The following is a 14,144-nucleotide window of genomic DNA, read 5'->3' as shown; positions in this document are numbered from 1 at the left end:
AACCTATGGGCCGGACCGGCACTAAGACCTGGGTCAGTCTAAAGCCCCCGAGGCCTGTAGTAAGCCAAACTATTCCTCAACCCAACTCTAAGGCCCATTTGGGCCCAATTTCAAGAATTCAACCGGACAAAGTCTGGCCATAAAATGGACTTTTCAAAGGGGAGTTTTTGATTCACCCGACCTGTAAACACAATATATAATTAATCGGAGAGCTCAGTCCCTCATCTAGTCCAACATACATGCATATAATAAGTTTACAGATCCAACATGGTAATTATATTATAGACCCAAATCAAATGAATATTTCTAACACATGCGGAATTCTAGAAGTTAACAAAATTACACAAACATTAATAAACAACCTGCGAAGGAGAAAAGCAGGTTAACCACAACAATAATCCTCCTGTAGCCTGAAAAATAATGAACAGGAGTGAGCGTTCGACTCAGAGAGTAAAATATCAATTTTAACCATAATCTCTATAGCTATCTAAAACTAATGCACCATGTAGAGTGACATGCAACATCGGCAATCTTTTCACATCATAACAGCAAAAAGGTAATTTAGAGCACTTACACATTCGATAATGTCAAACAATACATATATGGGAGCTGATTCCCTATACAGCCCTCTTAATCCAAACTGTGCCAGCGAAGAACTGAAGCTCGAACTTTCGCTTAATAAACCAAATCAGGGTCCCAGCGAAGAACTCAAGCCGTGTCTACCCCGAAGGACCGGGTCCCAGTGAAGATCTCAAACCATGTCTACCCGTTTTGTCCATAGCCAACACCACACCACACGCACGCCAACTCACGCACACTGCTCTAAATTATCACAATAACATTCATGGCACTTTAACAATTATGAAAGCAACATAAAATTTGCCTAGTGTTTAACTATATAGATACATATTTATAAGTGATGGATGGACATGCTTGAATATATAATAATATCGAAATTACAATTAAAATTAATATTTTACTCACAGACTCAACCGAAAGTCACTGTGGCGGCTGGGCAGAGGAAGAAGGCTGTCCCGGCTCACCTGCCAATTTTATTACAATCATTTAATAAATTTGACTCAATATAAACTAAGAAAAAGACCAAATACGTCCTAAGTTATGCCGAAAATCTAGCGGAGTCTCTCCTATACCTAGGACCTATCCAACATGCGAAAAGGCTTAAAACACACTTCTATATCCACAAACCGTATATCCAAAACTCAATCACTTCACACAGCCCCTCTTGGGCCCATCCAAACAGTCATCAATCACAATATGTAAAATTTCAGTTTAGTCCTTGTAATTGACCCTTTTTGCAAAAACTACCCAAGTAAGCTCTAAAAATTCTAAAACTTTGCCCCGCGGTCCTTAGCAACATTACTAAGCTAATGTAAAAAGAATCATAATTTTCCGAGCTACCACGAATATTTTATAAATTTTTAATCCTATTCAAGCACTAGAAAATTAAGAAAAAGTAAGGTTCGGGTTTACCTATGCCGATTCCGATCTCGGAAACGCGCTCGGGACATTTGACAACGGTGGGGTAGCCAAAATCTCGATCCAATTCTAAGACTTTTTCGGTAGTCGGTCTGTCTGGCCGGAAATTCATAGACCTGGGCAACCGTCGAATTTTTACGAATTGAAGGTACCTACACGAAGCCCACAATACGGGGATTAGTATATAATTTTTACGAAATTTTCTAAGCTCATTTAATACTCGAAAAAATACTACGAAGTTTCTTGGGACTCACCAAAAAACGATGTCGGAAAATTTTGAAATTTATATTGCCGCGAAACTCTCGACGAGTGGAGCGCTCTAGTACTCTCGGTTTTCTCGTGGGATTCATGGTTTGCGAGAAATCTAGCTCAAAATTCGAAATGGGCTAAAACTTCCTGGAAAAAAATTGGATAAACCGCTTGATGGATTTTGGTGTTCTTGGTATCTATGGAAAGCTCTTGAGGTATAGATGGTGTTTGACACAAGTCCCGCCCCAATCGGTGGCCGGATCGGCAGAATTTTGGCTGGAAAGGTGAGGTGTCGGGTGGCTTCGCGCGCATTTTCCCGGCGTTCCAGGTGGCAACAGGCGAGGAGGGAAGGGCGAGGAGGCGCGCCGGCGAGCTAGGGAGGCTGGGGCGGTGGCTGGCCGGCGTGGGGAGGAGGGAGGAGAGAGAAAACGGGAGAGAGAGGAAGAGAGGTCGGGATGCGCGGGGAAGGGAAGAAGAAGAAAAAAAAAGGCCGGTCCGATTCGACTAATTCGATCTAGTTCGGTTCGATTCGGTTGGTCCGATTCAAGATACAAATCTTAAATTTTTACTCTACCTTGGGATCGAAAACGAGACCCAAAAATTCTGAAAAAAATTCTACAAAACTCAGAAAAATTCGTAAAGTCCAAATATATTTTTAGTTTTGCCACGTGGTCTTTAAATTAATTTTTAAAAATCATCAAAGTTTTATATTTTCGGGAAATCAAATCCGATTTCTAAAATCAGAAAAATTTCAAATAATTTCTTAAAATTTAAATAAAATAAAATATTAATATTACTCACAAAATAATAAATTTAAAAATTTAGGGTGTTACAATATATATATATATATTTTTTTTATAATCATGTAAAATTTACCTTTTAAATTATTATAATGACAGTTTTTTTTATAAGAAAAGAAATACTTACTTTTTATGTGAATTAAAGAAAATTTGATTTTAAATTTACTTAAAATATAAATCAATAAAATTTACATATTTAATAAATAAATTTTATAAAAAAAAAACTCAATAATCTTTCGAAAATAATTTAGCAGTACAAAAATACTAGTAAATAAAGAGTACACACGCACCAGCAGCATCCGGCATCCACCCCGCCATCGGGAGGTAGAACTCAAGAGGTTGCCCAACAGAGGAACCGTAAGTAATAAGGGCACTTGTCCCGTAGGCTTTTATTTAGCCTCTGTTTAGTATTGACTTTCAAAGTCTAAAATTACTTTTATGAAAAAAGGCATAATTTTAGATGCTATTGAGAAAAACAGTTTAAAAAAAATCATTTTATTATTTTAATATTCTTATAACTAAAACTGATTAAATTTAATTTTTAATTATTTTTTAATACTTTTTAATTAATATATTTTAAAAAATAATTATTTCAACAACAATTTCAACACTAATGCTAAACAGGCCCTTACAAGGAAGGAGTAAGATGCTTTGATGCTTTGTCACGTGCGTCTCCCCGGTGAGCGCCTTGTTCATTGCGGTGCCTCCACAGGTTCTCTTTTTTAAGGTTAGCTATCATTAAGCATTTTTTTATAAGTAGAATGTGATAATAAAAGCAAACTGATAAATGCACAAGTCCCTTTCTTTGCCCTTCACCTTTCAGGGCTGGCTGGCAAGGCAAGTTAACCTTGGTTAGAGTTCTATTGATTCTTTCGGCATAGAAGGAATCCTGGTAAGTTCATCTGAAAAAAGAATTCCATGCTCTTATATTTTATTTTTTAGCAAATTATAAAATATATCAGTAGTATTGTTTTCTTACTCATTATTCACAATTTATGAAATTAAAATTTAGTACTCTGAATGCGTCCAATATTTTTTGGATTTTTCGATGGTCAAAGGAGTGAATGGACATTCCTTTGTATCCCAACTGTTGTAAAGTTTCTCCATGCTTTAGAACAGCTTTGCATGTTCTTTCTGAAAAGAAAATTTCAGCACAGTAATATCAAAATAAGTTTATGCATTACACCTCTACATTACTACTTACCCATCTTGTGATATGCCATTCCTCTCCCAGGAGCCATTTCAGTTGAGAATACATAATAAAGAGAAGAATATTCAATGTTCCAGGAGCAAATGCTCCTCCACATACACAGGATTTACATTCTTTACTTCAAAGAATACATAGAAGTTTGTAAGCATGACGTGTACTATTTTTTAGTGCATCATCAGGAGTATGTTATAATTCATTTTTGGTTAGAGTTCAGCATATCCTTAGATGTTCTTCTCAAATTCCACACAAGGCAGATTTATCCTTGCACTGAAATTGCAACTTCATAAATTCCATCATCATGATTAGCATGCGATCAACATTCTTGTGTACTTTCTTCAAATTAATCCTAACAACTCAAGTTCAAAGATCGTACGCATAAATTCTGTTACATACGCATCAGTCAATATATGCAGGATTTTTTCTAGAACATGAAACAAGTAATAAAAGAGAAATATATATGACACAGAAAATCAAATAAAACCCAGTCTTGCATGATCCCAAATGAGTACAAGCTCCTGCAACTTATTAACTAATATGTCTTCCACACAAGTTATTGGATATGTTGATGATTCATCAGAACATAATATTGTGTGTCATACAACTTCACGGAGTACAGTCAACAATGAGGGATATCACTTGATCAAAGATGGTTGAGCCATAGATCAAGATACTTGGGAGCAAGGAGGAAATGTGCTTAAAATAATACCCTTTCAAATATGACAACAAACACGGAATCAGTGGACACATCACATGGCAACAAGAACAGGAAGTCTACCTGTTTAGAAATTAATAAGGAGATTAGTAGAGTTTCAACAATTGTCAAATCCTCATTCCCATCACAGTTAACTTCAAACCTGGCAATCAATGCTGTCTTATAGCTGATCACTGAAGTAAACTTAGAGTTGCCTGTTGTGGAGAATGAACCAAATGGAGGTTTGGATGGGTTCTAAGCCTTTTCACCATGCCAACACCGTTCTTCATTGCTTCCATCTGTGAGTAACAGGTAAAATAATAATGTCAGTGTGATTCATTTTTTCTGGGACTTTGCTGAATGTGATTTTCTTTAATTAAAGAAGCATAATATTTCAATTCCATATTCTTACCTCCCTCTCTAGATGAACATTGTCCTCTTTCAGCATAATTTCCTGTTAAGAGAATTATCACGCAGAACAATCCAACATAAAATTGTCCTTCAATATTTTGTTATCTTACTCATAATATTAGTGCTAAGGTTTTCATTAATTTAGAAAAACCTTAGTACTTATAAATTGTTAACTATCAAGAAGTTAATTATAACATAGCCTTTCAGGAAATAAATGCACAAAAAAATTTTACTTTTTGGTATGATAATGTGATATACCAATGAAGTATTATAAGGAATTTTTGGTTTGATCTCCCTCACTTCTATTTACATCATTCAATAAAGTATTATGAGGAAATGAGCAAAGAATTTAACCTGTTCTGGGAGTTCAGGTTACTATAACCTGGAAGTAGCATTAGGTTTCTTTTCTATCACAACTCTGTTTTGGTATTCTGATCCAATGAGAGCTAAAGTTATGAGTACACTTCTTAATTCAACAAACATATAACTTTTGAAGCCAGGAATTACAGGGGCAATTTTACTTGCAATAATTGTAGGAGGTCAAAATTTTTTATTAAGTTACAGGTGAATGAAATTGGTTCAAGGACCATGCTATTAGCAGGGTAATTAGATATGGCCCAGTGGATAAAACTTCAAGTTAGGAAGTGAAACAAGATGCTTTATTCGAAAATATCCCTGTCTAGGATTTTATTCATATTATTTACCATTGTGTAGACTAACTAGATCCGAAGGTGAGAATTAAAAAATTTAAGTAGAGTTTGAATCAATTTCATACCTTGTTGTGGAGGGCCTTTATAAAATCCAACATCAGTTCTGTCTGCAAGAACATTTATGCTATGAGAAAAGAAGTATAACTATATGAGCTGGAAAAAGAACTCAGTGAAAATAATATATCAAACTTCTATGACAGAAAGTAGTTGCAACATATTTGGCTAAAGAAAAGCAGGGATAAAAGAAGAACAAAATTCACCGTCATGCAACAAGTGGCAAGTCTAATATTGGTGTTTATCAAATTAAAAAAAAAAAATGCCATATAATTTATTTGGTTATTTTAGCTAATTAGATAAAGGTAGAGGTTAAGTAAGTAATACTTGCAATATTACCTGTAAGTCAATTTCATCTGTTGTTTGGCTTAGTTTATGCAGAAAATATATGATGAAAAGTATCAATCAGAAAAACAATATTTATGTAGACCAGAAAGTAACTTAAATTACAGAAACAAAATACATCAATTTCTCCACTAAGAGGTTGTATTAGTCTTGTTTAACAATTTACACAGTAGGTGCTGCTGCTACCTCCATTGTCTAATTATGCAATTTTGCGCGCCTATGCGCGTATCAAACATGGGATTAAGCAGCTATCGAGTTGGAATAGTAAAATGAAGATAGCTCAAAATAAGGTTTTATTTTCTTAGCCAGACCAACATCATAGTCTTAGATGTTAAAGGCTGCAATGGTTGCATATTATTCTCTTATTTTAAGATGGAATGCTGTTTGCATTTGCCATAAACCATATCAATCTAGGGAGTTCAAAATATGCGATGATAGTATGGCAGTAGACATTTTGACATATTTCACCTGCTTTCTCGTACTCAATAAATGACACTGGTATACAAGACTATCCTTGTCAAGGTGCAACAAAAACAAGTGCTTTATTTTCTAGCCTTGGTCAAGAAGCATCTGTGATGACTGATTCTCTTAATTATGAGATGAGGCCTTCAAAGCTAAATTTATGTCATCCTAATTAAGCACAGCAAGAGAGTGAAAAGTGAAACTGGTATAACTATTAAGGTGGATATTCAATAATGTCATGGTATATATATAAATATATATATATATATATATATATAGAGAGAGAGAGAGAGAGAGAGAGAGAGAGAGAGAGAGGCATCACACGTAAGTTCTATAACAAACCTTTTTAGCTCTGATTTGTGTCAATGCGGCAGCAAATTGATTCTCCAATTTGATAAGATCAGTCACACTAAGCTGCTCACAATTTGGCCCTTCAAGCTGCCTGTGTCAACATGATTTATAGTCATTCAACCATTTTTTATATGCATTTATCTTCTAGCTTCTAGAACAGACACACATAGAGTAGTTAGAGATAGAGTACTTGCGTTTCAACTATTTGCAGTAGCTCTGCATATGACTTAGAGCTTGAATAATCCACTTGATAGCTCTGTGTGAAAAATATTCAGCAAGTAGTAGATAATATAAAATACACCACAACACAGAAAATTTTAGGAGCTTAGAGAACGGAATCCATTTAAAGTTTATCTTGCATAATATTTTTTCACATGGAAATGATTTTAGTCTCAAGCTACTAGCTAGGTAGACCAACTTAGTCTTAAATTTGTTACCTTTGTATCATTAGCACCTTTGACAGAAGCAGCTTCCACTTCAAGATGCCACTGGTATTCTTTTAAAAAATTGGCCATACTGAGTCATAAGAACTAACAACATGAACCTTCTTAATTGAAACACAAAATCCATGTAGAATACATTTATAAAGCTTAATTGTACTATAGAAGATTTAGCTAAGCATTTGGCGAGTGGAAAGTAGGCAAAAGACAAGGAACTAAGTTCAACAACAATGATCTCAAAACACATCATATAACAGTAAGGAAAAGCTAAAAGCAATATTCATAAACAGCATTCACTAATTTTTCCAAAAAATTTAAGCTTGCTGATCCAGCAATTCCTTGACTGATAATTAATTAACCAAGGCTAAATTGGTATTACTCTTGAAGTCGCCTGTTGGATCAACATTCTTTCAAATGCTTTCCAGGAGGCAGGCAGTTATTCCACTTTTTATATTCAAAACTTGCCAAAACCATCAAGATTGAGCTTTATTAGTTTTTTAATCAAAATATTTAAGAGTATAACCATCTTTTATTTTCAACTACTTGCTGAACTATTTAGAAGTTTCATGAATTGATGGAAAATGAGAAATAGGGTTACAAGTAACTCGAAGCAAAAGCCCTTTTTTTTTGGGTGATAAAAAGCCCTAATTACTTAATTTGATGAGAAAAAGGCTTTTGGCTCTTACGCAATCTGAGGCTGAACAATAACTTGCATACAGTGACTTGTGAATGAATTTTTATAGGTTCTTGCGCGTTACAAGGATTTAAAGTTATAAGTGAGGGTTCACTAGCTAAAAATGTGATGAACTCAAATTATTATGGTTGAGTTCTTATGTGAAAATTTGCAGGTAATAAGGAGTAACAAGGGGTAAGTATTTTTTTAGTGTGTTTGTATGAAGTGGGGGAAGGTTTTATAAAGTAAGGTAATGGAAAGTAAGTTAGCAAAATCTCCCAATTCTTCAATTTGATGGATTGAAAATGTGAGTGTTTTAGAGGTTTTGAAATCCTCGAAAACTTTACCTTCTTTAAAATACTTTCCTCTTGGTACTTTAAAAATTCATTCTTTACCTCCAAAGACTTCCTCTTAAATAAGCTGTTAAAGTTCATTTTACAACTGAAAAGCAAGTTTTAAAGGGTGCTTGACTTTAGTTTATAATAATTATCTTATAAGGTAATTTGAACTTATAAACATTTAAAATTTTAAGTATATACGTATTTAGTTAAAATGTTTATAAATGACTAATAAGTGGTTGATGTACTTGATAAAAATAACTTATAAATACATTTATTAGTAAAATAACTAAAAAAAGATATTAAATAAGATATGTGATCAAGGGCGAAGTCAAGAGATTGAGCTCGTGTGATCAAAAAAATTTTGTTTTGTTTGACTAGAGAAAAAAATATTATACAATAATAAATTATATACTAAGGGAAAAAAAAACATAATAATGCATTCTGAATGGATGTGCCAAGCTTTCCAGATCTGTATCCAGATCCTTGTATTGCAATGTTGCGGATCCCATTTTTGATGAATTATAGTTTTTCTATTTTAATAGAATTTGATTCCTGTTTAGTAGAGTTTATTCCTTTTTCGTTTATTATTTATATATTTATTCCTTCTTAGTTTAGGATTTGTAAAGTTTATATATAGCTTTCTATAAGTTTTTTCTACTATCCCCTCCCTTCTCTTGTGTTCTATTCATACTTTATTCATATTTATTTTTTTTCATTGTGTATTATTTTTTTCAATATATTCACATTCATATTGACAACAGTATATCAAATAAATATAATCCAATCTAATTTAATATTTTTTTTTTAAAAAATTATATCTATATCGAATTCAAAATGCCATGCTATTATTACTTGATATTTATATTTCATATGGCGAAGGCTATTTTTTTTGTTTTTACTACACCTAAATATCATACAAGAACAATAACAATTTTTTTTTCTTCAAATTATTTTGGGATGTATACGAATTGTAGTGCTTCTCGTTACGTTTAAGTGGTATCGAAGTAAGGATGGAAATTGTTAGTGCTGGTAGTGGTTCTTGTAACAGTGATTAGAGGACTGGAGCCCTAGACCAAAGGGACAAAATATTGCAATAATTGGAGCAATTTGGATGCCTTGGGAATTGATGCAAACAAGAATCATAATAATGATAGAAGGTTAGAGTATAATCAACTTGTGCTGACCCTATCGACATACTTATTACTGTACGTAGACAACAGGTCTATGAAAGGGATAATAATGATTTCTGGTTGAAAGTCGATATTCCTAGCTTTAATAGGAGTATGAATATAAAGGAGCCTTTGGATTGGATTGTGGATATTGACAAGTTCTTTGAACAACATTATTTGTGTCTTAGGTCCATGATTGATTGAGTTTAGATAAGAAAAATCAATTCTTTGATTACATGAAAAGAATGCCAAAAAAACGAATCAAATTGGTGTTGTGTCATTCAAAGGGAAGTGCTTATGCTCTGTGGACCAAGTGCAATCTAAAAGAGAAGGAGAGGGGAACGAGCAAGTTCGTACATGATATAGAATGAAGTATTTGTTGCAAAGAGAATTTCAGCCCCCCCCAAATATGAGCAAATTTTATTTTAACAATACCAGCAATGTCGTAGGAAAATAAAATTGTACAGGAGTATATGGCATAATTTATGAGCTTGGTCTTGAGATAATTTGCACGAGTCTCAAGGGCAGCATGTTACGAGGTATTCGGAATGGATGAGACTGGCTATAGAGATAGAAATGGTGTTCAGGTGCTGCATACTTTATTAGAGGCAGAGAATATGGCAACGAAAGCAGAATTGATGCAACAGGATAGGAGGAAGAAACTTGAAAATTATTAGGTGGTTGGTTCTAGTGAAAGGTTTAGAGTAGAGCAAGAACAAAGAGAACAACTTGAATAACAAAAGCAACTGGAAATTGAAAAACTTAAGCTTAAAGAATTCGAACATGAAAAGTCCAAAGCTTTGGTTGAAGTGCCTTCCACTATGGCTGTTGCATATAATGAAATTGAAGATGGTAAGCTCAGTTGAGAACTTTTGAGCAATCTATTCTAGAGGAAGAAGCTAAAAAGCTTAGGGAATTTGTCGTAGGGAACAAAGAATATCAAGCCAAGAAAATTTCAAAGGAGATTGATGAAAATAAGCCATGGAAACAATAATGGAGACTGAAGAAACTCAAGTCATGAATTGATAGAGATTCAAGATTTATTTAATTCTTTAATTCCTAGAGAATTAAAGTCTTTTACTTGCTGTTTTGACTGATTTTTTCTCCCAGATGTTTCAAAGGATTCAAACACAAATATGAAGTTTTTCAAGTTAATGTTGTTGATATCATCCAAAAAGTTAATATTGAGCGTTCTTCTAATACAGTTTATGATTCTTCTACACTTTAAAACTTAAGGCTGAGTTTTACCCAAGTAGAGGTGAATGACCTGGGAGATGTTAGCACAAATTTTTTTGGACAGGGATAGTTGTAAGTCCAAGCATCCAAGCTTGCAGAAGCATACAAGGAATCCGAATCGGATTCATAAACTGGCCTCTAGATGGATGTGTCAAGCTTTCCCAATTTTAGTATTTCTTTTCATATTCGTACCAAATCCATGTGTTGGAATGTTTAATTTTCCTATTTTGATAGAATTTGGTTCCTCTTTAATAGTGTTTATTCCTTCTTCGTTTAGGACTTGTATACTTAAGTTGCTGAGGACAAAATAAGGACATAGGGGTATGGGATTTAAGGATATGTAGGATTTTAATATGGCCCTTTTAGCTAAATAAGGATGAAGGCTTGATCTCAAAACTTCATTCTCTTTTGGTTTGTCTTTTACAAGGGAAGTATCTCCCTTATTCATCCTTTTTGGAAGCTCTGCTTGACAGGAATGCTTCATCAGGCTGGCCAAATATTATGTGGGGAAGTAACTTGTTAGAGAAAAGGGTCTGCTAGCAAATTAGTGGCAATTTGGTTTTGTGCAAATCAGAATTTTGGAATCCTAAGTCCTATCCTAATCCACCTTGGATCAAGAAGAATCGTAAGTGCACTCTCTATCTTTTATTTTACCTATTTAGAGGCTTTTAATGAATCCTTATCTTCAGCAAAAGAAAAAAATATTTAATGTTTAATAGATCACTTAAAAGTTGTGATCAAAATGTGATCGGATACAAAGTGAAGGAATCTAAAACAAAAAAAAAAGTAAATTACTATTTAGTCATATATTTTAATGAAATTAATTATTCAGTCTCTATATTTGAAAAATACATTATTTAATTCCTGTATTTTATTTTCATTAAACTGGTTAGTCCCTCCATCAATTTTTCTGTTTGTCAATATGAGTCTCTCTATTTTAGTGAAATTAATTAGTTAATTCCTATATTTTGTAAAAACATATTAGTTAGTCCCTTTAATTTGACTTTGCTAACTATTTAGTCTCATAATTATTTTTATACCTAAACTACCCCAATTATCTCCCCCTTTTTCTTTCTTTTTCCATGTTTCTTCTTCTCTACTCCCATACCCTTCTCTTCCTCATTCTCTCTTTGTTTTTGTCTGTTGATAAAAATGATATAAACTATCTAAGGAATTGAAAATTTTAAAAAAAATGTAAATTCATATTTAGTCTTCATATAGGAAAATTTCTATTTTCATCAAAGAATATATTTTTCAAAATACATAGACCAGCTAATTAATTTCACTAAAATAAAAGAACTTAATAATAGTATTTTTCAAAGTACAAGGATCAACTAATTAGCTTCCTTAAAATATATAGACTAAATAGTAGTGTGAATAGTATGAATAACAAAAAATTTGACAGAGGGACTAAATAATTTTACGAAAGCAAAATATAAAAACTAAAATATTATACTTTTCAAAATATAAGCATCAAATAGTTAGTTTCGTTAAAATACAAAGATCAAACATTAATTTTTTTTTTAAAAAAATGGTGGTATGATTTTATTTGGTTAATAAGTTCAAATTTTTAATGTACTTCTAAAACGTGGTCAAAATATGAAAAAAAAAATATTGTGTAATCTTGTCATTTTTCAATGTCGGAATATCTGTTCTTGACAAAATATTCTGGTGAAAGTTAAAACTTCACTGACGAAGGAGTGGCGGTAAGATATGAAAGTATATTCAAGTATGTGCGGTTGAGATGTTCAAAATGTACTTAAAAAAATGAAAAATATTTTAAAGGTTTTATTTTTTTAAAGTTTAAAAGTAGTTATTTTGGGTAGAAGGAACTTTGGCAGCCGAAAGACAAACTTTCGACAGCCGAAGTCGTTTTTATAGTTCAAATACCCATTTGGGCAGAACTAACTCTGACAGCCGAAAGTATGGATTTCGGCGATCGAAAGTCTCTTGACTATCAATGATATAAAAGGGATCACCGCTCGTTTTTCTGCCCAAAACACTTAGGTTTTTCTTCTTTCCTCTATCTCTCAACTTTATGGCATACAATGAGCTATTTGAAGAGATTTCCTTGAGTTTTTAAAGACCTTGATTTGAATTCTTCTATTTAGAAGTTTGTAAGAGCAGATTCAAGCTTGGAGATTTTGGTTCTCTCACCTCCAAGCTCCCAAAAAAGAGGTAACTTTCTTTTTTTCTTGATCTAATAAGTAGATCTAAGAGAGTTGATGAGGAATTAAGGTTCTCTAACTTCAATTTTATGAAATGGCTAGTTTTGTGATTTTATATTAAAGTTGTATGTTTTGTAGTTAAAATAATTATGTTTAAGTGTTATGAGCCTTAAATGGCTAGTTTCTCTCAATGAATTTGAAGAAATCCATATATATATTATGTTGAGTTTAGGAAAAACCTAGGGTTTGAGAAAAACCTAGGGTTTAAGTTTTTTATTAATGTATGTGGGTATTAAGCATGTTTTCAAGTTGTTTTAGGTCTTAAAGATGTGTATATGTAATGAGATTGTGTTTTTAAACCTTGGAATAAGTTTGGGCGTTGATAGAAGAAGAATTCTGCAGGTTTTCGACTTGAAAATTCTGAAAATTCTCAGGTTCAGTTGTCAAAAGCCAAAGCATGTAGTTTATTGAAAAATCTGAAAAATTTTCAGGTTCAGCAGCCAAAATCCAAGACTTCGACAGCCAAAGTCAGCACTGGACAAAAGTACCGTCCAAAGCCTAAGACTTTGGCAGTCGAAGTGGATTTTGCCTGATTTTTTCTCTCTTCTATTCTAAGGTTCTAAAACATGATTTTATGGTTCCCAAGGGCTTAGGGTAAGACGTTTCTGATATGTATAGAATTTTAAAACCTTGTGTAATATTCTAGGATCTGATTTTATAGGATCAGGCTTGAGGTACTCAAAAGGTTAAGGATCTAAGGATAGCTACCGTTTGAGTTAGGTAGTTGATAGGCTTCAAGAGGTAAATAATTCTAACCTTAATAAATTGGAAACCATTTAAAAGTAAGTAATGATCATCCTTATGTATCATGTCATATTTATTTAGGATGTCTGTATCTAAAACACGAAGATGTTGCATAATTGCATAATTTATGGTGTATTGATGGATGCTGGATGACCTACTGACTCCCTCTATGTTTATGACTATGTTACATTATGTATATTATGGCCCATAAGTAAATCCTATGCCCTTCAGGGAAGATATGTAAATTACCTTAGGGTGCATGATATAGGTCATGTTTTAAGTGAAAGTTTAGGAATTTACTAGTAACAAGTCCATCTCACGTGAAATGTTTGTGATGTGAAATTTCATGTGAATGATGCATTGCACAAATATGAATGAATGATATAATTCATGTTGGTTAGTTTACTCACTGAGTTTGTGCAAGCTTACCCCATTCCCTTAACCCCTAGATGTAGGGTTGCAGGACTAGATGAGTTCTTTGAAGGGAGAGTATCAGGGGTAGCTTTAACCTTTCCCTTTGTATATGATGTATG

The 14,144-nt window shown here is 33.2% G+C and overlaps 1 protein-coding gene across 2 annotated transcripts in view; it reads right to left on the bottom strand.

Annotated features, from left to right (window-relative positions):
* Positions 1 to 4,194: 4,194 nt before the first annotated feature.
* LOC110648474 (MADS-box protein FLOWERING LOCUS C) overlaps positions 4,195 to 14,144 on the bottom strand; it is a 34,219-nt gene continuing 24,269 nt past the window's right edge. The window contains exons 2-8 of one of the 2 annotated variants that reach the window (XM_058128867.1): positions 7,218 to 7,296; positions 6,971 to 7,036; positions 6,772 to 6,867; positions 5,634 to 5,675; positions 4,860 to 4,901; positions 4,611 to 4,746; positions 4,195 to 4,531 (exon numbers count right to left, since the gene is read on the bottom strand). In XM_058128867.1, coding sequence (XP_057984850.1) covers positions 4,639 to 4,746; positions 4,860 to 4,901; positions 5,634 to 5,675; positions 6,772 to 6,867; positions 6,971 to 7,036; positions 7,218 to 7,296 — 433 coding nt within the window. In that variant the 3' untranslated portion in view covers positions 4,195 to 4,531; positions 4,611 to 4,638. Of the gene's footprint in view, positions 4,532 to 4,610; positions 4,747 to 4,859; positions 4,902 to 5,633; positions 5,676 to 6,771; positions 6,872 to 6,970; positions 7,037 to 7,217; positions 7,297 to 14,144 lie in introns of both variants that reach the window. The other variant, XM_021802718.2, reaches the window with a different exon arrangement.

This window comes from Hevea brasiliensis, chromosome 10 (assembly GCF_030052815.1).
Source record: "Hevea brasiliensis isolate MT/VB/25A 57/8 chromosome 10, ASM3005281v1, whole genome shotgun sequence".
Lineage (NCBI taxonomy): Eukaryota > Viridiplantae > Streptophyta > Magnoliopsida > Malpighiales > Euphorbiaceae > Hevea > Hevea brasiliensis.
Note: the sequence above shows the minus strand (reverse complement) of the source record. Positions and strands in the feature narration are given on the sequence as shown.